Source organism: Euprymna scolopes, chromosome 28 (assembly GCF_053919585.1).
Source record: "Euprymna scolopes isolate OS-2025 chromosome 28, ASM5391958v1, whole genome shotgun sequence".
Lineage (NCBI taxonomy): Eukaryota > Metazoa > Mollusca > Cephalopoda > Sepiida > Sepiolidae > Euprymna > Euprymna scolopes.
The window spans coordinates 15,105,958-15,129,371 of record NC_136509.1 but is presented as its reverse complement, the minus strand read 5'-3'; the positions used below and the strand labels follow the sequence as shown (position 1 = coordinate 15,129,371).

Sequence of the window (23,414 nt, the reverse complement as noted above, 5' to 3'; positions counted from 1 at the left end):
TCACATTGAATTTTATTTTTTTCTACACAGACCAATTCTGATGTCGAATTTCCCTGAAGTTGTTAATACAATGCACCAAGACAATAATAAGATTTTCGCACAAAACTTTTTGGTAAGAATAAATTGTATAATTTTGAGAAGAGTCACGAAAAGCATTTATAAAAAGAAATGACAAAGTTTATTTGCACATAATATATTTTATTAACTTTATTTCATATGTTTGTTCAACAAGCTCCTTACATTAAATGGTTTCATATCTTGTCTGGGGCATAAAAATAGGAATAGAAATGGATTAGCAATTAAATTATTAAATATTCATGTTTTGACAGAAAATGTTATGTTAAAAATTCATAAGTCGAGAAAAATGTTATTATAGGTCCATAAGTCAAGACAAGAAAATGTTTATATATATATATATATATATATATATATATATATATATATATATATATATATATATATATATATATATGTAATTATCAGTTGTAAACATTTTAAAGGCAAATATATATTTATATTTTTCTTTCAAAACATTATATTTTGTTTTACATGTGTTTCGTGAATACGAACACCAAACACTTCATCAGAGACAGTTTATATGTTCCTTGGAGAAACCAAATAGTTCCAGAGATTTTTTTCCAGATTAAAGAGTAGAAAAGCTGATGAAAATAAATGGAAATCGTTAAAAGTTATACGATTCATAAAAAAAAAAAAACTTATTGAAGATATAACTGAGATGTTTCTGGAGAGAAGATTGAATTATTTTTTTTAGTCCCACGAGGATGCATCAATGTTTAATGTACCATGTTTTATCTTCTATAATTATAACTGATTTTTTTTCTGGGGAACATCTGAATGTCTGATGAGTTCTTTGGTGTTTGTACATCATTCAACGAAACACATGTAAGACAATATAAAATATTATGAAAGAAAAAACATAAATATATATTTGGATTTGAAATGTTAACTACTGATATATATGCTCTGAAAATATTAAAACATTTTCATTGAGCTTTATTAATTGTGCTAATTAAAAAAAAATTCTTTATATACAAAAATCAGACAAACCTTTTGTTTCATTTACAAGCGAAACAATAATTTTGACAGTGTATATATATATATATATATATATATAGTAATAATTATAGTGTATATACATATATAATAATAATTTCTGGCAGTGTATATATATATATATATATATATATATATATATATATAATAATAATATTTATAATTGAATGTAGATTTTATTAGTCTTACCATTTATTTATTTCAGCTTGTCAAAATTTCCAAATTTTTACAGCAACTGTTTCCTAACGCAGAATCAATCGGTTATTATTATGTCTATACTGAATTTTCCCACGTTGACTAATAAAAAAAATTGGAATTTTTTAACTTAAAAGAAAAAGAATCAGACATGATCACAAAAACGAAAAAAAATGAAAGAATAATTGCAACACGTGGGATGTTATTGAAGCCATATTTGATTCATGGCCAATTCTTTTCAGTGTGTACATCGAAACCCACTTTGAGTCTGGCGTTGTCCGTTGTCGATGCAATTGCTCGATTCCATTTAATTCTGGGTTCCAGCTTTACTAATATGAGAAGAAGTGTATGTGAACGAGTATTTATATATACAGTTGTGCGCAAAAGTATTCGACCCCTACCAAAATTGTCTTATTTCTTTGAATGGATACTTCAATAATCTTTATAACTTTCTGTACGACTAAGTTCGAATAAACTGCTTAGTTTTCAACAAAAAATAATAAAAAGTAATTAGTGCTTGATAATATAAATAAATTTATTTACAAAAATAAAAATATGGATGTTGCAAAAGTATTCGACCCCTTTTCATTAATACTTGGTTGAAGCTCTTTTGACCTTGATCACTGCAAGTAAACGTTTCCTATAACATCTAACGAGACTTCTACATCTGTCCACTGGAATTTTAAGCCACTCTTCTTGACAGTACTGTTTTAATTCAATCAAATTAGATGGTTTTCTTTTATGTACCGCAATTTTTAAATCATGCCATAAGTGCTCAATCGGATTTAAGTCTGGAGACTGGGAAGGCCATTCTAGAACTTTCACCTTATTATTCTTTAACCATGCCTTAGTGCTCTTTGAAGTGTGTTTAGGATCGTGGTCCTGTTGAAAAGTATACCTCCTTCTATGCCCCAACTGGTTCGCAGACGGAACAAGATTTTCATTCAGTATGGACTGATATTTTACTGAATCTATTTTTCCATCGATTATAGTTAATCTTCCAGTTCCATTTATACTGAAACAGCCCCACACCTTGATTCATCCACCTCTATGCTTAAGGGTTGGAACGGTATTCTTCACACTATAACCAGTATTTTCTTTTCGCCAAACATAGCGTCGCTGCTTGCGTCCAAATAGTTCCACTTTTGTTTCGTCTGACCAAATTATATTATTCCAGTAATCAATAGGCATTTCTAGGAACTTTTTTGCAAAATTTAATCGAGCTTTTGATGAGCTTTGGAAGGTAAGGGCTTCCTTCTGGCAATACGTCCATGCAATCCAGCACGATTTAATGCCCTGCGAATAGTTGACAAGTGTACAACTGAGCCAGCATTCTTTAAATCGTTCTGCACGTCCTTTAGGTTAGATTTAGAGTCTATTGAGACTTGTCGAACAATTTCCCTAGTCCTACGTGTCGTAATTTTTCTTGGACGACCTGATCTTGGAAGACTTGATACAATCCCTTTTACTTTTCATTTTTTGATAATGGACATAATAGTCGACCGTGGTATAGAAAAACGTTTGGAAATTTTTTATAACCTTCTCCAGACTGGTAGGCATCGATTACTTTCTTTTTAATGTCTTCAGAGTACACTTTGTTTTTTGTCATAGTTGCAGATTTGTTGACATTGAAAAATAATTTTTTTTTTACTTAAAACAATTATTCAATCATTCAATATGGCATTGAAGTTCAATTTGAACTGATTTTAGATTCAGTAGAGTCATAAATATTATTTATAGGAAATAAATACAAGGTCAGACTAAAATAATAAACTTAATGACGCTTTTATTTAAACTTTAAATTAAAGGGGTCGAATATTTTTGCAACATCCATATTTATATTTTTTGTAAATAAATTGGTATATATTATTAATTTCGAATTAATTTTCCTCATTTATTGTTGAAAAATATACAATTTATTCATAATTAGCCGTTAAAAGGCGTTATGAAGATTTTTGAAGAATAGATTCAACGAAACAAGAACATTTAGACAGGGGTCGAATATTTTTGCGCACAACTGTATCTATCTCCCTTTAATGTTTAATATATATGAAAAATGAGGCACTATTTCTACCATTATTCCACCGAGATTTAGGAAATAGTAGTTTATCAATCACCCGGTATACCATCTATAAAAATGGTACAATGGATGTGTAATGGGAGTCTCAAAAACATTATTTTAATTAACTCAGAAAATTGAAATCTTAGGCTGAGTTATGATTATTAATGGCTTCAGACAGATACCAAATTTCCATTATTAATTGTTAACATAAATAACTGACCTGTTTTTTCATGTTTTCAAATAAAAATTTCTAATCATTTTGAGTAAAAATTCCTTATTATTTTTCTTTTGTTGTTGTAGGATTTGGATCGTATCAATCCATTGATCTACAGTGACAATGCGAACCTGACGAGCTCGAAAAAATACCTACCTTGTCATGAAGCTACAAAACCTGGCAATGGTTCAAAGAATAGATTCCTTGATATTCTTCCATGTAAGTACAAAGTTTGGTCAATTATTTGCCACACATTTTTTTTTTAAAAATCTTGAGCCATTCTTATAATAACAAATTTGATTGGTTTGTTCTTATCTATAAATATAATCGGCCAAATCATTGTGATCATACCCTGTTATTTTATGCAGAAAATATTTTTTTTTCTTACTAGGGAGGTCATCACTTATCAAGGCCTGCAGGCCATTCTAGGATAAGGGTCAAATATTGGGCAGAAGATGAGACAACAAGATCAGTCATGTAGGGCTAGATTATCTAAGAGGACGGCTCAATGAGAATTTATTGGATTTGAAGACAACTATATTATAGATGCAGACCTGCGGCATCGTCTTCTACACACGCACAGTTCTAGAAAAGAAACTTTGCTCATGGAATTTTTGTTCAATTTTTAGCGCAGGAAAATATTAGAACAAAACATTTGTTTTTACTTTTATTAGCCCCAAACAAAGCATATTGCGATTCAAGCTTAAGTAGCTACTGTGGTAGGGATCAGATTTATAGGGGTAATTCAAGTGGTGAATTGGGCAGCAAGATATTTGTTCATATTATATTTAAATATCTTGTATGTTGGTACTGTTAGAGAAACAAGTTGAAAATATATTAAGCCCTAGATAATATAATAAATTGAAAACAAAAATTAATTTCCAATTTCTGCAGAATGTGTTCATTTTACAATTGCCATAATATGCACATTGAAGTTGAACGCATGCCTGATGAAGGGCGGGTTTCTGAAATATAACAATACAGATCCTCCACCTGACTATGCTTACACAAGCAAGCAAGTAAGAACACAACAGATGTAATATATATGGTATTGATAAAGGTGAATGTGCATGGCTTATTCCACGGTTATGTCTTAAGTAGCTTTAGTTTGTGTCTATCCATTACACCTCTGCATTGCATTACCTTCTATAAATTTAAATTTCCATTATATACACACTAAACAATGCTTCAAGCGAACTACATCAACCTCTTATTAATCTTTTTACTTTTAGTTGATCACAGTCGAGTGAAGTTAAAACCAATGGATGATGATGATAATTCCGATTACATAAATGCAAGTTACATCTCCGTAAGTATTCCACCTTTGTTGTTTATTTCTTAAGGCAAGTGTAAAAGAAAGAATTATTGTCTGTACTTTTGATGGATCTCACAGTCAGGATCATGTGTTTGGATTGAAAATCATTTAATGCAACAATGAAGACCATCTTAGACCCAATTTTGTTTTGTTGATATAAATCTGGTCCCTACCCCAGCAGCTCCTTAAGCTTGAATGGCAATATGCTTTGTCTGGGGTTAATAAAAGTAAAAACAAATTTTTTGTTCCAATATTTCTTGAAGTATAGTGATTTAAAATTGGGATGTATTTTTAAGCTTTTCATTAGATGAGAAAATCACAAAAATTGGACAGAAAGCCAATATATATATATATATATATATATATATATATATATATATATATATATATATATATAGTAAGTTATAAAATGTATATGGCGATTAAGCTACACTGAATATTCCGTGTTTCATCCACTCTAGGACTCTTCAGGCTTATGCGCCTTATAAGCCTGAAGAGTCCTAGAGTGGATGAAATGCAGAATATTCAGTGTAGCTTAATCGCCATATACATTTTATAACTTACTAACTAGCTCTACCTACGTATTGAGCACTTTTTAAGTAAATACTTAAAGTTTACGCATAAATTTATACTTTTGTATATTAATTTTATGTGAGTAAATTAAGTAGTTATATATATATATATATATATATATATATATATATATATATATAATCTCATAAGGGTCTGTAGGTCTAAAAATAAAATAATTTATATAATATTCTGCATGTTCCTATCTTAGTTATTCCATAGGTTACGCTTTGAAATACAATACTTGAATACCAAACGGCTTCAAAAAAGGCCAAATTCGTGAACTTTAGCTTTAAAAAGGCCAAAGAAAGGATTATTTTATCGTTGGTTGGTTTCTGACCTTGAAGTAGGAGTATTTGGCTTTATACCTTGTCTGGAAGGATTTCCATTAAAATAAAATTGTCAAAGCATAAAATCAATTTATGGATTAGTAAACTAAACCTTTCAACCTGTAAGGGAAGCAATATATATACATGGTATATGTTTTTCTTTTCAGGGTTATAGCAGAGAAAAGGAATATATCGCTGCTCAGGGTCCTCTTCCAAATACAAGCAGCGATTTCTGGAGAATGATCTGGCAGGAGAAAGTCTCAATTATTGTGATGCTCACACAGTGCAGAGAAAAGGAAATGGTAAGGAAAAATATACAACGTTCAATGCTTTGTTGCAATTGTTGCTGGGATCTTTTAAGTAGAGCGCCTTATATATGCACAATAAAAAAAACAGAACAGACATGAGGGGTATGGATAACTCTATCTCTACTCATACAGGGTGTTCAAAAAGTCATTGAAGTGTTTTTCTTCAATTCTTGCAGGGTTTGGTGTTTGACGTTTCGATGTCTGCTAGCAGCAGAACAAAATGAGAGAGTTGAATCGCAATCCAGAGATTCTGCAATCTGTCATGAATAATGTTTTGGAAAGAGCACAAATATGCGAAGCTGATAATGGGCAACATTTAAAAGACATTATTTTTCAAAAATAAAAATTGTTTGAATTTTGAATTGTTTTAAAAGAATTTCCCAATATCTTAGTCAGATTGTGTTCAAATTACAGAAAGATATCATCAAAAATAAAAAAATCTATTTAAATTCAAAACCCTCCAGTGACTTTTTGGACACCCTGTATATAAAGCATTGTGTGTGTGCACGCGCGTGAGAGAGAGAGAGAGAGAGAGAGAGAGAGAGAGACACAGAGACAGAGACAGACAGAGAGAGAGAGAGGGGGGGGTTGAAATAAATTGCAAATTGACCATTTTTATCTTTTGTCTCGTTCTTGTTCAGAATAAATGTGACAATTACTGGCCGGTTGAGAAAGACAAGAAACTAGACTTTGATGACATCACCGTCGAAACAACCAACGTCACAAATTATGATTCGTATGACTACAGAACGATCACTCTTAAAATGGTAAGTCTGCAAATTTTGCAAATGCTTTTATTAAGTACAATGTTTTGTTACAAATAAAAGTTTCAGACAAGCATTTCCTCAGGCTCTCAAATCAAGGCTAATAGCACAGGGGCAAACAAATAGTAGTAGTAGTAGTAGTAGTAGTAGTAGTAGTAGTAGTAGTAGTAGTAGTAGTAACAACACGAAATAAAATAAAAATAATAATAATGACAAATAAAAATAATAATGACAAATAAAAATAATAATGATAATGACAAATAAAAATAATAATGATGACAAATAAAAATAATAATAATAATGACAAATAATAATAATAATAATGACAAATAATAATAATAATAATAATAATAATAATTACAAATAAAAATAATAATGACAAATAAAAATAATAATAATGACAAATAATAATAATAATAATGACAAATAAAAATAATAATGATAATGACAAATAAAAATAATAATGATAATGACAAATAAAAATAATAATAATGACAAATAAAAATAATAATGATAATGACAAATAATAATAATAATGACAAATAAAAATAATAATAATGACAAATAAAAATAATAATAATGATAATGACAAATAAAAAAATCATAATGAAAATAAAATAATCATCATATTGTATTAATCCGAAGATTCTACTGTTGGCATTGGTTTCCCCGATATTATTCTAGTCATAATTATTTCCAGAAAGACATCAGATACTTACAGGAGGGACCACGAGAAGGTTGCCAACACCATAAGTGAAAGTGATTTTTTTAATAGAAATTATTATAAAATAAAAAAAATTACAAAATAAGAAACAATATTCAAAGTCAGTTAACTCCCAAATATATTTCATTCATGATTTCTCTCTTGATTGCTGGCACAATAAAAGAAAAAAAAAATTAAATCAGTAGTTCGAATTAGATATCGTTGTACTTTGGGGGAGGTGTACACTCTCTAAATGCTTTCGTTAATAAAACTGGTCAACTAAAAACCATGAACAACGTTATAATATTGTATTTACTAAACTTCTGTAGATGCATTTTCTAGTTTCGTTAAAATTTCATGATAAAGATATTAACATATTAATTTGCTTACAAGTGTAGGGAAACCAGAAGCCCTGTATCATCGACATGGGGTCGAGGTATGAACCCTCAGTAGTGATAATATGCGTCTGCTTTATTTGCTTTATTTCTTTTGATTATTTCAGGATGAGAAGAGCCATTCTTTGAAACATTTCCATTTCTTACACTGGGCTGACTTCTCTGCAAATGTGCCCGTCGATGTCCTCATCGACTTTGTACGAAATGTGCGATTGCATATCACCTCGAACGCACCTGTCGTCATTCATTGCAGGTAAGTGTTTATAAGGTACACGTATCCACAATTCGCTAATTCACTAAGTTGTTATTTTGTTTCATTAACTCAAAAAGTTGAAGAGCTACAAAGACGGGAGTGGAACCATTAAAACAAGCGACCTTTTGTGCTCCAGGATTTAATTTTCTACATAGTCAACACCATTCTTTAGGCACATTTGCCAGGAATTCAATGGCGCATCTTTTCTTCTGACACACGTCCATGACAGAGGTTGCTTTCTTAGTCTCATACTGTCAATATCTGCAACAGAGATGAAACTTTTAGATCATGAATGCATAAGTTCAGTCATCATAACAATACAATTTGCGATCCCTCCCTGGTCCATTTTAGTGTAATAAAAAATAGGAGTCATTACTTTTGAAACAGCCATCGTATATTTCTTTTTACTTCCATTATTAGCTGTGACATGCAGAGGTCAGATGATGTCCTGCTGATGCTTTGGGCAAATGCTTTAATTGTATTTCTGAAAGACTCAACTATAAGTCCTAATACTAAGAAATATTTTGAGAAGTTTGAATATGATTGGATGCTTGCCTTCCCCCTCAATTTAGATACATGGATAATGGTGCACGGGCCATTTCTTTTTTTTTTTTCAGCGCTGGTGTTGGACGTACGGGTACCTTCATTGCTGTGGATTATTTGCTACAGTTTGTTGACGCAAATCCTCTCGATTCCAATATCGACGTTTTTCATTTTGTTAGCAAAATGAGGGAAAACAGAGTTCATATGGTGCAAAATAAGGTGAGTCTTGTGTTCTTGATTGAATATTTATGGTTGACGGAAAGAAAAAACAATTAAAAACCATATCATAACACACGCAATGCACACACACACACACACACAAATATATATATATATATATATATATATATATATATATATATATATATATATATATATATATACTAGCATTTCAGTCTGGCATTGCCCGGGTGTTTGGAGATGTATGTTGAGCAAAAAAAATAAAAGCAGTCAATTTTTTAACTTAGACCCCTATTATGACCCCTTAACATTTATTGTTTTAGGCTCAAATCAAGTTATTAAGTTATATCCATGTCCAAGGAACGTATATCTAAGATTTCAAGTGTTTAGACCCAAAATTGTCGGAGGAGTTTGGTAGAGTTCTCAAAGGTAAAATCGTTGAACATTGACAGCCAAATTTCTGGCCGAAAATAGATTACAAAGATTTTCCCAAATCTCAGTACCCTGTATATCAAAGTTCGAGTCTGTAGACTTAAAATTGACAGAGTTATTGCGTAGGGAAATGTACATAGACACACAAACACACAGACACATTCATTTTTATAGATAGATAGATTAAACAAAAATATATACGTATACATAAATATATATGGAAACAATTTTGTGTTTACTATAAACTTTTTACACAAATATTATGCAAGTATAAATCATGTAGAATATCTGCATGAATATAATTACACGTAATAGTTAACTAAAGATGATCATCCCATAAGAAAACCGAAAAAACTAATAGGGAATTAATTAAAATGAATGTTTAAAAGAATATGCAAATTAGCTAGATATTTTGCTAGCGAATGCAATTCCACAATCCATATATGAGAAAATTGTATTTTCTTTTTAAATAAATAGAAAAGAGGGTTTTTAATATGAATATCAATATACGCAAAAGAAAAACGAATTTATAGGAGTATGTATATATATATATATATATATATATATATATATATATATATATATATATATATATATCAATTCAATAAGTTCAAATGTATTGAACAAAACACAATATTTTTTACAAATGTGCTCATTACATAAGTTCTTTTTGTTTTTTTTTTACAAAGGGTCATCACATATCAGGCCCTGAGGCCACTCAAGGATAAGGTTAATGTGTGTACGGTAGTCAGTGTGACAATAGCATAGTAATTGTTAATGGTGGAAATTTTGTACAATTAGATTATTTAAGAGGACGGTTCAATAAGAACTTGTTTACATTGGACTTGAAGATGACAATATTGCAGTCAGCTGGAAAGCAGACAGGCAGACAGTTCTAGGAAAGAAGCTTTGTTCATGGAATCAACGTTTAGGTTTAAGCACCAATAGTGAGTGAGGGAAAGTTTTTATAGTGGTTATGGCTCGACAAATGTTTTTTGTGGAAAATTGGCAATGGGGAACCATAGATTGGAGCTCAGTCGAACACTTGCCATGAAAATAACAATAGAAATAAATGAAATTATATAAAAGTAAAAAATAAACTAACGTGGATTCATCTAAGTTTTGACGATATTAATCATCTCTTCAGGAGTTCAAGATTGGCTTAAAATGATTAAATGTACATTTTACAAATATATTAGGCTGAGAAGGAAGCAGGTAAGACCTTAATTTAAAGTAACAATCATATAAACCAGACCTTAATTTAATGTAGCAATTAGCAATCAGCAGTAGCAACCATTTCTATGCAATAAACGTTACAAAATGTGTTTGTAATAAAAATATCTTTTTCAATTTTTTCTTCTTTTCAGAATCAATACATTCTCATCCATGATTGTATTCGACATGCCGTGAAGAAAAAAATTGCTTTGGAGAATGGAGAAGCCTATGATGTAGATGATGAAAATCCTTATGAAAATGAAGGATTTGGTAAGATCATTTTAATACTGGTTTTGCTAAAAAAAATCTTTTTGAAATTGTTTTTAAAATACAATAGAATCCCGGGATACAGTATTAAACATTAGTAACAAAATACAGTACAGCATATAATACACATGTATATAATGAAATAACATTACAAATAACACCATAAGGCGGGATAAATACCGTAACCAAAGGCCAGGAAAACATTGTATTCCACATCGTAACCTGAAAAAAAAGGCCACCGTATCCTGAGGTTCTACTGTATTAATTTTTAGTTCGGTTTAACCAATTTTTTTTTTTTTTGCCATGTCATTTTATGAGGATTTCTTCACCAAATTCCCCATTCAATAAAAGTTTAGTTTTTCAATGGATAAAAGTATTTTCATGCAGTTTTCAGTAAAGTTACAGATGCAAGGTGGCATAGTGATGGTTAATAGGTACCATAATGGAAATTCAATAATTTATTTTAGAGAATAGCTCTTCAAGAATCTGCTCACGTTAGACTTGAAAATGACTATGTTATAATCAGCCGGGAAACAGTTCCATGGTATTGTGTTCCATCGATGAGCACTTCTAGGAAAAACAACTCTGCTCACGGAATTTATGCTTAGATTTAGGCACAGATAGAGAGTAATGGAAATTTCTGATAGTTGTAGATAGTTGAGTGTTTACTGTAAAAGACTTGTTGGAGGGAACCATAGAGTGAAATTCAGATGAGCACCTGCCATGAAAATAACGGCAAACCATTGGAACTTGGCAGGTGTAAGTCAACTTAAAGTGCTCTTGTACACATGCGCAAATATACATTTATATGTTAAAAACTTGTTTCATAAAGTGCACCAACAAGTAATAGAACATGTTAGAATCTTTTCGATTTTTCTCAAACTATCCAGAATCTTCCTGAACTTTCTAGATTTCTTTTCTCAGTTATTAAAGACGTTTATGAAAAAAAGTCTTTCTGACTTGAAAGATGAGACTATAGGCAAGATAAATAACAGAAGATTGAATCCTCAACCTTCACAAGACTGTCTGTTAAAAAAGGTTAATGCTCAACACCTCTATTCATTGTGCCACGGGTTCGTGCAAGCAATTCTAGAATTCTGAATTTTTTGGACATTTAAACCTTGTTTTGTTTTTAATAATATGTATAGAAATATTTCAATGGTTTCTTTCTCTTTCTATGACAGTAACAATTGACCTCACAGATAAACCAAAGGATGTAAATACGAGCCAAGAATCAGGTAAGTTACTTACAAAACCTACCTTTGATGGTCTTGAAAATGATTTCACATAGGACTGAACTTGTCTCCCTGCTCCTTAACTTGCTAAGTAGCGGCTCCAACACGAGGATGTAGAGCAGGGAAATGCTTCTGAAGAAGTCAGGTGTAAAACTAGTGAACTTTAAAACAGATGCCAAGAAGCGATGTCAAGACCTTGTCAAAAGCTTTGGACTGATTCAAATTGATCAGTGCTGCATGAATCAATCTTGAGTTTGATCAATTCTCTGATAACACCCTGCGACCGGTGTGATAAGATCTTTGCTAAAATCTTAAACTCTTCTTTAGAAGAGGTATGATCCTGTAATCGCCTAGTCCCTCCCCACCATAGCTGTCCCACTTCTTATTCAGTTGAGCCGAGATAGAACCCTCATGAGACAGTGTCTAGTAGGCATTCAAGTTCAAATATATGTGTGTGTATACAAAATATATTTTATGATCATATAAAAATAATGAGCCAGAAAAAATTATTTAATTTGTTGTTTGATTTTTTATGCCGTTTAAAATCATTTTTTCTCCAAATTTTAGTACAAATTTTAATTGAAAAGAGTGAAGAAGAAGAAAAAGTAGAAGAAAAAGAGGAAAACGAAGGAGAAAATGAAGAAAAAGAAGAAAAAGAAGAAGAGGAAGAAAATCCGTATGAAAATGAAGTTCAAGGTACGTTTTATGTTTCATGATGAAGATTCATTATTTATCTTTACAGCTATAAAATTGAGTTATTTTCTAGCTCTGACATTGATATTAAATGCCTACTTTTCTATTTAGAAATTATTAAAATGAACTTCTTAATATACTCAGTCATTGATATTTGAGAAACTTCAGGAAGGTGAACTAATTTGCATATTCCTTTGAAAAACAAAGATTAATTAATTATTCATTCATTTTGTATGGTTTGTTATTGAATCAGCAAGCCTTACTTCTAGACCTATTTTGTGTAACAAATGCTGATAACTCAATCGAAAATGCTGATCATACTGTGATATTGATAAACATCACTCTAAACTTTTGACTTCAAGTTAAAGAGCCACTGCTCAAAACAAGGTACTTCAAGAAGGCAGAGTGGGAAGCCATCAGGGATGACATCATGCCCCATCGAGTAATATCTTTTCTCTTCCTGTAGAATAGTGTGTAAAAGAGGCTATTGAAAGGTTCAAAGCAGTAATTGAAGCACATGTTCCATTCCATCACAGAAGTTTTATAGCAAACCCCACTCTCTCCAATGGTTCACTTGTACTTGTGCAGCTGCCATTGTTCAAATGCAGCATGTATGCCGTAGACTTAGCCAGCATAGATCCAGTACAAATAGACAAAAGAATATAGAAGCTAAAAAATAATTTTATGATGAAATAGCTGCAGTCAAGAGAAGGCATACCGAAACCGCAAAAAAAAACATTGAGTTGCAGAAATTAGGAACTCACGATTTCTGGAAAATTCATAACAATATAGTAAATAATGGTCAATCTACAATTCCCCCTCTATCCAACAACCATGAAATAGTTGGCACAGCAATTGAGAAGGTTAACTTGCTAGCCAGGCAGTATGCCTCCAACTCCCCCTCAATATAAATGCACCCAACTAACCAAACAAGCTGCAAAATCCCACCCTTACACTGTAGAAATCTTTAGATGCCGGAAAGGTTTCTATTCTAATAGTTTCTCGCTCGAACTGCTAGACATTGGAATTCCTTCCTAGGTCCTTTCTTCCCTGGCTGTACTGACATGAAGAAGTTTAAGTGTAATTTTAACAGACACCTCGCTGCTCAACTCCCTACATAGTATCCCTGTCAGATTGGTCTCAAATAGTAGCCCCTTACATCCAAGTTGCACTATGCCTTGTTTCAGGTGAAATAACAATAAAAAAGAAAACGGAAAAGGGTTGCCTCATTATTTGATGAGACCCTTTATGAGTAACCGCTTTCTCACATCAAGTTTCTGACTATTTTTTTTTTTTTTTTAAAGTTTCAGTACACGCGACAGAAAATGAAAAAAAGAATAACGATGAAGATGTGGATTTAGAAGAAAACCCTTATGAAAATGAAGGTATTTTTTTTTTCTTATATATGTCTGTTTTGTAATCACAAACCAGTGATGGTATTAGGACGGGGTAAGCGCAAACCTCTTAAAATTAGATATACTAAGTTTTAGAGAATCGAAAGAACCACTGAGTTCCACCAGTGTTAGTTGACTTTTTCTTCTAAAGTGGTTATTTAAGAATTTCTACATCACTGGCATACAGAGGGAGTGAGTAACTGTTGAAGCTGTGGTAATGTCAACTGGTTACTTACCAGCCTCCACAACTAAAAATAGTTTGTCTCAAAGTTTTATTAAGAAGCAGAAATTTATTTAAGAACATAAACATGGAATCCTATCGTAAGGAAATGAAACAAAACTTCCTCCATGTATTTATCTGTAATAAATATTTTTAATAATTACTGGAATTACTTGTCACCGTAACACAAAAAAAAATAAAATTCAAACTAAACAAATGTAGATAAACTCAAATAACAAACAAAAGGAAAACACTCAAACAAAAAAATGAAGGTTTTCATTTCATTTCTATAATAAAAAAGCAAAACAAATAAAAAGGGGGAAAAATAAAACTGTTTGAATTCGATAAGAAAAACTGAGAGAAATGGAGAAAAAAACATACAATATTATCCATATTTAGTGCAAGGCAAAACTAAGGGAACACATTAGTGTACATTTATAAGTAACGTCCCCCCACGCAACAAAAAACGTAAAATAAAGGAAATGTGGATTATAATTTTGGGGTCGTTTTTAGTTGGCTAAAATGTAATTGTATTTATGTAGCAGTAAGCAAGGACAATAAGTTTAAATGTGGTGAAGTTTTTATTAAATAACAGGATTATGTATAGGGATATTTCTCAAAATGTATCTGCATTAAAATGTTCAGTTTTGTGGAATTGTTTTTTTATGAGTTTTTTTTTTTTTTTGGTTTTTGTAACTCTAGTGATTCATGACAGAGAAGGAACTGCAGAGGAGGAAAACCCATATGAGAACCAGGATTTTGGTAAGATTTTTCTTTTCTTGAATCCATCTTTCATGGGCGCTAAAGATGCTGGTCCCTTTTCTCCATTCTTTTAAGGAGAATGATGATTAAAAATTTATTTTATTCAACTTAACTAATAGATTTCTATTTTCTCAGTTAGCAGTGTTGTCAATTTAGCAGCTTCCCTACTAAATTTGAAGATTTTGTTCAGAATCTATCCTGAAAAATTTGGATGTTGTGACTAGCAATATTTTTTCTAAAATTTGGAGGCTGAGAATTCATATGAAAAGGTTGGAAGGTGCAGAAAGTCAGCGTCCTTAAAGGAGGAGCACTCTGAGTTTTTAAAAAATGCTGGGGCAGCCCCATTGGCATTCCTCAGTTGGGGCGCCTTAGATAGTAAGTAAAAGTAATAAACTTACTTCACCTGAAAGAAGGGAGGCAAGATCTGGGAGAGTAGACCTCATAGGATTACCCAGAACGAATGCCTTAGCCCAGCAGATAAAAGGCCACCAAAATGACCGAGTTTGTGCTGGACTGATTGTCCAGATTGAAATTCAACTGGCATGTACCAGCAATTGGAGCGAGTGGCCAAATGAATGGTGCGAATTACTACCCCATAACGTGTTAAATATAACTATAGTTATAGTCTCTGGGTAAGTCTATTATTCCTAAAATAGGTATACCAGCTTTTGCCCATAGTAGTTTCTTTGTTTTTGTTTATCAAAGTCAAGTGAGCTTTTAAAAAGTCTTCTCATCAAGAAATGCATCAGGATTTGGATTTTGTACAAGATATTTTGAATGCATTTTTGTTTTTTGTTTTCATAACAGGTTTTCGATACCATAGACTGCGGGGTAAATTTTAAATTAATGTCTTGCATGTTTCGGAATTTTTAATCTGAGGATTAATAATTTGGATTGTTTGGATTATTTGGATTATTCCAACTATTGTTCTCACAACGTCTTGGCTGATGTAACCTCTGAATTCTTCAAGTACATCTTGTCTGAACAAAATCGATGTAATAATCATTTCTAAATGACAAGCAAAGGAACGACAATCGCCTATATAGACACCAAGAGGTGCCACAGCAACTACCATCCTGCAAGAGCTTTCTGAGTTTGATGTGCGAATAACATCCAAGATGAGAACAGTAGTCCGAACAATTCAAATCATACAAATGTTTTACTTTTGTTTTGTGGCTGAAATATTTAATCGCATCGATACCGAATTGAGTTGCTTTGCATCGACATCCATGAATACTAGATTGGATGACGTCATGCATGTGCTGAACGAATGATCACAGGTTTTTGGTAATGGCTTTTGTGTTTTTCCCTTGCAAGTTTTAATGAATGTTTGAAAGCATTTAGATCAAATCCTTCAAGCTTGTTTTGTTTGTTGTTGCACGGGTGTTTGTAATGTTTATTTTTATGCTTTTTGTAATGTTTTTGCAATGTTTTGTAATAATGTGTGTTCAATGTTTTGTAATAATGTTTTTGCAATGTTTTGTAATAATGTGTGTTCAATGTTTTTTTAATTTTTTCTAATGTTCAGGATGCTTTTCTGTCCTAATGAATGTGCATGCATAAAAAAGATATAAAATTGTAACTTGGATGTGTTTGAAGAACAAGAATCAACCCTTTCTTAAAAGTAGAGGGGAAGTCATTCACTTTGCATGTTTGGTGGTGAAAATGCTATATCAGACTATACATGGAGTACCATTGTCATATTTGACCTGGTGAATCTCTGTCCCTTTTGAGGGTTCTTGATAAGGTGCAGAAACGTATCTGTAATTTGATTGGTCGCATCCTTTCATCCTCTCTACGCTCCCTTTCTCACAGCCGCGAGGTTACTAGTCGCAGTCTTTTTATAATTGCTATGGCATGTGTTCTCCAGCATTATCGGATATATTCCTTGCTTCCTTTGTTCCAGCTTGACTCGTTGGTCTAGTGGTCTCCATCAATTCGCTGTCTTGATACTTCATTGTGATACTGCTTTCTATTTTAGTAGCTTCTTTCTAAGAAATGCAAGCATGTGGAACTCTCTCCCTGCTGACTGTTTTCCTCTTACCTATAATCTTGGTCTTTTCAAGTCTAAGGCTGCCTGAAGACATTGGCTTCTAGTCCAAAATTGCACCAACGTTCTTGATTTTTTTTCCTTGATTTTGCAAATCAAAAACAATTTTCTCAACAATACAAACGTTTCTTGTTACCATGAATAAATATTTGAAAATATAAAGAAATAGAAATACAACAACTTTTTTCCAAAATGACTGGATTCTGCATTAAATAACCCAAAAAAGTGTATATGCCATAAAACAGCCAAACCAAACTAAAACGTCTAATGCTCTTTAAAAATATTTTTTTCAATTTATATTCCTTAGAATTTTATGGCATTTTATTTTTATTTAAATAATTTCTGATTTCTTTTTGGAGATTTTAAACTTTAGTTTCATTTTTGTTAATTTTGTTCTATTTTTGCTTAATTTCAGTTGAAGCAGATGAAAAACAGAAGCTGACCAATCTTTGATGCTGACTCCATCTTGGATCTTCAGAATTCTAGAATCAAGTCGAACCTTTTTTCAAAGCATTCCTTTGTGATCAAATTGTGGGAAATTGTAATTTCTTTTCCACAATTGGATCATGCCACCATAACTTTCTGACAAAGAAACTGTTTAAACAATTCTTTTAATCATTCCTCCAACATCCCAAACCTGTTTCAAATCTATTTGGCTAAAATAACAAAAGTTATTTTAGTTTTAATTTTAAAAAAAGAAAATCAATTTTTAAGAGATTTTTATCATGACAAACTTATTTTTCATATTTTTGAAATTTTCATCGAATCACTACAATTTTCTAAAGTCAACAAATACTGAACTTTTATTTACTTGTATGCCAAAATATTACCTTTATTATTGACTTTCATGGAAAGTGAACATTTATATTAAGAGCATAAAAGATGCTGTCGCATCGGCTTGGTCAATCGTTTTACGGTTCCCAAATTGTTTGCATCGAAAGAGAAACGATGTAAAATAAAGTTTGTTGAAATTATGTTTTTGAATTTTTGAGATGAGGGTTGATAATTTGTATGATTTGTATCTTCCGGACTACTGTTCTCATCTAAGATGTTGTTATTCTCACGTTTTTGTTTACGTAACTGATGTAATGAATATGAATACACATCCAGGTTCCTCCTCGCAAGAATATGATTGGCTGATGCAAGACATAAATACAAACTGGGATAGCAGCCTGGAAAGATGTTGGAAGATATGCTGAAAGCCCAAAACTTAAGGATAGGACTACGAACACCGGTTCATTAAGGCGAATTACTAAATTGTATTGATCGATTTCAGTAGCCAAGCCCACTCAGCCACTTCAAGCAAATATATCTCCTTTACGAGACGCATCAAAATCTAAACAAGAAAAATCTCCCATGTAAATTACACTTTATGAAGAAAACCAAAAATATTCTATTTTCCTGGATACAAAGTTACAATCTGGAGAGGCGATAGTTGATTCAGTGGCTAAATCATTGTGTGCTGAATCACAGATGGATAAAAATAGAAAAGAATACAAATCAAATTTTCATAAAACCATGATGTATTGCAATGTGCACAATTGTTTAGAATCCATGTATAAAGTCTTTCTTCCCGGTCTCAACTGTTGCTTCATTCAGTTCAAAATATTGGAATATCAAAATCTTTATTCAAATAGTTGAATGTGATGTTATTGATACTTTAACATCTTTTTTGTTTGAATTTTGTTTAACAATTTTTTTGTTTTAATTCAGATTTTTATGCATTTTTATTTTTTCTTAAAGTTATTTAAATATGTCTGAAAAATGAAAATAATAAAATTATAAACTTTTAAAAAAACCAAAAAATTTTGCCATGATTCCTTTCATAAAAATTTTGCTGCCTCTGTTCAGTCTCGAAAGATAATGGATGCCCCCTGTATGGGTAGCTGTACGTGTAATTGTGAGGCAAGGGTTGTGCAATCTCTAACAACATGCAAAATCTTTTTCACTGCTATTAAATTTTTAAATGGTAAAAGTCAAGTTTTATGTTTTAAAACTCAAGAAAAGCAAAAACCTCTTACAAGCCCCTGTCATAAAAAAAAACTTGTTTAATCTGTTTGAAATAAAAACAAATAAAATAAGATTAATAAAAAATATATTTTTTATTAATAATAAATATACAAAGTCTTCCTAGAAAGTAATGAAATAAATTTTACTTTTCAGTTGCGGAGTATGGGAAGGGGTGTGCACATGGAAATCAACTTGGCTCAAATCCATTACATGCAATAAAAATATGGATGACATTTTCATTTGAAAACCGTTGAGAATATCCAAATAAACATACCATCACGTTTACGTTTGAAATAGTATTTTCAGCAATTTTGTAAACGTAGGTCAAAATATAAGAATATCCATAAGAAATAATATTCAAATAAAATTTTTTTTTTTAAATGTAATAAACAAAAATATCTGTAAATGGACTTTTAAAAGTAAATATGTTGATTTACATGTTTTTTAAATATCTTTACACATTTTTAAAATGTTATTTACATATTTATAAAATTTATTTACATATTTTTAAATATGTTTATCTACAGAAAAATTTTACAGAAATAATCTTGAGAGTAGAATTTTATTTTTAAACATAATAAAGTAAAATAAATTAAATGAATAGAAAAAAAGTAAATGAATACATAGTTTAAAAAAAAATGAATTTGTCACATATTAAATTAAATATTCTTGTAATGTATTTATATTCGTTCAATCAATTAATAAGGATTTTATCACTCAATGAGGAACCCCTTCCTGGACTTTAGCCATCTAACTATGTCCTGAGCTATCCGCTGACACGTGGGGCCCATGTGTTGTATCAGGCCGTCCCTCCATCTCGTTCTTGCTCTTCTTTTTGGCCTGTTATGTTCATGAGGTATCCATTCTGTTGTCCTGATGCAAATTCATTCATATCTTGAAGCGGTTTAATTTGAAATCTTTTTTATCTATCTGCTGGTAGGGAATGTGGCTGGAGCACTAAATGTTTTTTGTTTTTACTTGGGTGTCATCACTTATCAAGATCTGAAGGCCACTCGAGGATAAGGGTTAATGAATGTAAGGTGGTAGTATATTGCATTGGATTTGAAGGCTACTATGTTTATCGAGGAAGCAGGCCAACAGAATAGTGTTCTACAGGCGAACAGTATAGGAAAGACGTTTTTTTCATGGAAACTCCATTTAGATTTAGGAAATTGTATATAGTGGTTGTAGCTAATCAAGTGTTTTTTGTGAAAGTTTGGCAAGGAGGGACCATAGATTGGAGTTCAGGTTTCGATTCTAGCTACTAGTACCAAAATCTTTTTTTTTTTTTTTTAACTTTTGAAATCAGTATTATATATCAGGTACAATATAATATTCAATAAAGAATGGACTCTGTGATAATAAATACGAAATCTGCATGAATCCAAATATATTTAAGCATATTTTGCGACCGGGAAAAGATTTAATTGATTTGTTTTAAGAAAGGACTGTCCTTGTTTTCCTCGCTACATGGCATCCCAATAGAAAATAAAAAATGATTTGTAATCAAGTCTATAATAGTACAAACTCATCAAACTTTTAATATACGCATGTATCAGATTGTAACACAAGTTCTGTTTGTTTTTAACGATCCAATAAAATTAGAAAAAAAAAAACATCAGATTTACATAATCATTTATGCAGTCTCCATCCATTTCTCCATCCTCTTTTCGTCTTCCAATAAGATTTTTTATACTACTTTAATCAGTTCTCAATATTTTGAATTGAAAAAAAAAATAATTTTAGATTTTGGTTCTTATGTAGAATTCAACCTAATCAAAAAAACAAAAATATAGACAAATCACGGAACGAAAGTGTCATATTCCAAAAATCACATAAATTGATCAAGTATTTTTATTTTTTTTAACTACAAAAATCAAATTTTCTTGATGTCTGAGATGGGAGCCGCCATGTTGTTTAAGAATGTGTTAAAATTCAAGAGCAACCACTCAATCTGACTCCCAAGATTTTGTTTGTAATCAAAATAATTTTAAAATTTTAATCGTAAAACTTGTAAATTTTAATTTTCTTGGTTTAAAAAAAATACTTGATCAATTTAAATAATTTTTGAAAGATGACATCTTCTTTCTGAATAAATATTGGCAGATATAAAAAACTTGAAGCATAATAACTTTTTCCAAAATTATAGGATTTGGGATTAAATAACCTAAAAAGGCTTGATATGCCATAAAACAAAACAACCATCATTAGAACAATATTCTAGAAAAATATGTCTGGAAAATTATGCAATGGCCATCATATTCTCTAAACCTCACATCAACAGAATTAAGATCACAGTGTAGTATCTGTTCTGATGCTACACTTCATCTTTTCTGTCCTTGGTAAGTGGAGGAGAAATTCTTCATGACAGAGACAATTTCAATCTTTTTGTTCCTATCCAGAATGCCCCTTTTTTGGGTGCTAGATTTCCCCACATAAAAAACCGACCTTGTGTCTAATTCTGCGCTCGTGAGGAGGCAAGTAAAATAGGCACAGAATATCATCTCTTTAGAAGTTTTCAAAATTATTTCAGTGAAATAAGTCTTGCTTTAAGAAAAGAAATTCCAGAGTTAGATTTTGAACAGAAAATGGAAAATAATGAATTTTATGAGCGAAATATTAAAAAGCTAACCGACAGATGGAAAGTAGTTAGAGTGGCGACTACATCAACATTTAAATATTGTTCTTTATTGAACCTAAAAAGCAAACAGAACTTTTGTTCCAAGCTGACCCATATGTGTTACACACGTTATAATTACATAGTTACAAACAAGGTTTACATCTAAATCTGTTGGTTTTTATAATGCCGTCCGTAATTTGAGGAGTAATGGTTCCAATTTGAGAGCCGATTTTACATTTCCTGACACTTTCAATCGGCCATTCATGTAAGCGGCAAGCGGCTTCAGACGTCCGTGTATCATTTCAAACAAATCCTCGATTTCCACCGTGAGACAAGCATCGACCATTCCACTTGTTCCTTCTCTCACATCTCCACAACCTGAAAATAGAAAACAATAATTTGGGAATGCGAGGATATACGTGCGGCTGGGGGGTTAGGGTGAATTTGATATTCCCTATAAGCTTCCTCCTAAGCCTAATACTACACCAGGCATTAATAATTATTTTATATGAAGTATGGATAAAGAGTGGACATTCTAGAATGCTTCAGCCTGATAAATAAAAGGCCACTGAAATGACCCAGTTTCTGCCAGACTGGTTGTCGATATCAAAACTTTGTAACACCATGGATAGTACATTTGGTAATATTACTGGATAAGATCCCAAAGATTCGAATGATTATATTTATAAGAATGGACCAATCAGGTACTAGAATCATTGAATGAAATATACTGAATCTTTTTGAGTTCTTCATTTCTAGCTTTTCATCTTGACATGAGAGGAGAACTACTGCTGAACCTGGCTGGATTAATACTACCATTCTCTAACTGGAATTCTTTATAATTTAAAGCTTCTCTGACTGGATTGATACACCTAAGTTTTGCTTTGGCCAACTACATTTAATCCTTTATGGCTTGAATTATGATTTGTTGCTAATTTTAGTTTAAAGGGTAATGATCGTCTTCAAACTGGAAAAATTATGGAGTAAAATAGTTAAACTACCACTGAGAATTTTTGCATTTCATAAACTGATTGGCTGATAGAGTATCGTACCGCTCGCCATGTTCCGGCGTTTTCCGACAGATGTCGATCAACGCTCGGCTAAGATCATGAAATCGGTGGGTAAAATACTGCAGGAGTACCTGGTCAGTTGCAATCTGGAGGTATCTGGCATCTACCCATATACTGAACTAATACGTATAAGGCAGGTTTGAATCAAAAATAAAAAGATTAAACAATTGAACTTTAAGAATTTCTCTCTCATTTACACACACAAATATACACACATATACAAACACACATAGACACACAAACACACACGTGTGTTGACTTTTGTTTTACATGGGAGTCGCTACTTATCAGTGTCTGAAGGTCATTCGAGGATAAGGGTTAATGAATGTCAGGTGGTTGGTGAGACACTAGCATAATAATTGGTAGTATTGCAAATTGTGTAAAATTTGATTGTTTAAGAGGACAACTCAACAAGAACTTGTTTATATTATACTTGCAAATGACCATGTTGTAGTTAGCTGGAAAGCAGTTCCGCAGTGTTAAGTTCAACAGGTGGGCAGTTCTAGATAAGAGACTTTGTTCATGGAACTTGCACTTAGAT

The 23,414-nt window shown here is 31.6% G+C and overlaps 2 protein-coding genes across 9 annotated transcripts in view; one reads left to right on the top strand and one right to left on the bottom strand.

The window, feature by feature from the left end:
• The window catches only part of LOC145249489 (uncharacterized), a 245,276-nt gene extending 226,524 nt beyond the window's left edge, over nt 1-18,752 (top strand). For 6 of the 7 annotated variants that reach the window (XM_080111094.1, XM_080111096.1, XM_080111093.1 and 3 more), the window contains 14 exons: nt 31-112; nt 3,632-3,764; nt 4,778-4,854; nt 5,927-6,061; nt 6,709-6,834; nt 8,037-8,182; nt 8,800-8,944; nt 10,705-10,822; nt 12,004-12,057; nt 12,622-12,750; nt 14,052-14,132; nt 15,064-15,123; nt 15,931-15,954; nt 17,589-18,752. In XM_080111094.1, coding sequence (XP_079967220.1) covers nt 31-112; nt 3,632-3,764; nt 4,778-4,854; nt 5,927-6,061; nt 6,709-6,834; nt 8,037-8,182; nt 8,800-8,944; nt 10,705-10,822; nt 12,004-12,057; nt 12,622-12,750; nt 14,052-14,132; nt 15,064-15,123; nt 15,931-15,954; nt 17,589-17,626 — 1,348 coding nt within the window. In that variant the 3' untranslated portion in view covers nt 17,627-18,752. The remainder of the gene's footprint in view (nt 1-30; nt 113-3,631; nt 3,765-4,777; nt 4,855-5,926; nt 6,062-6,708; nt 6,835-8,036; nt 8,183-8,799; nt 8,945-10,704; nt 10,823-12,003; nt 12,058-12,621; nt 12,751-14,051; nt 14,133-15,063; nt 15,124-15,930; nt 15,955-17,588) is intronic. The other variant, XM_080111098.1, reaches the window with a different exon arrangement.
• A 335-nt stretch (nt 18,753-19,087) lies between these two features.
• The window catches only part of LOC145249491 (stomatin-like protein 1), a 37,499-nt gene continuing 33,172 nt past the window's right edge, over nt 19,088-23,414 (bottom strand). The window contains exons 10-11 of one of the 2 annotated variants that reach the window (XM_080111100.1): nt 21,964-22,181; nt 19,088-19,226 (exon numbers count right to left, since the gene is read on the bottom strand). In XM_080111100.1, coding sequence (XP_079967226.1) covers nt 21,982-22,181 — 200 coding nt within the window. In that variant the 3' untranslated portion in view covers nt 19,088-19,226; nt 21,964-21,981. Of the gene's footprint in view, nt 19,227-21,851; nt 22,182-23,414 lie in introns of those variants that run through there. The other variant, XM_080111099.1, reaches the window with a different exon arrangement.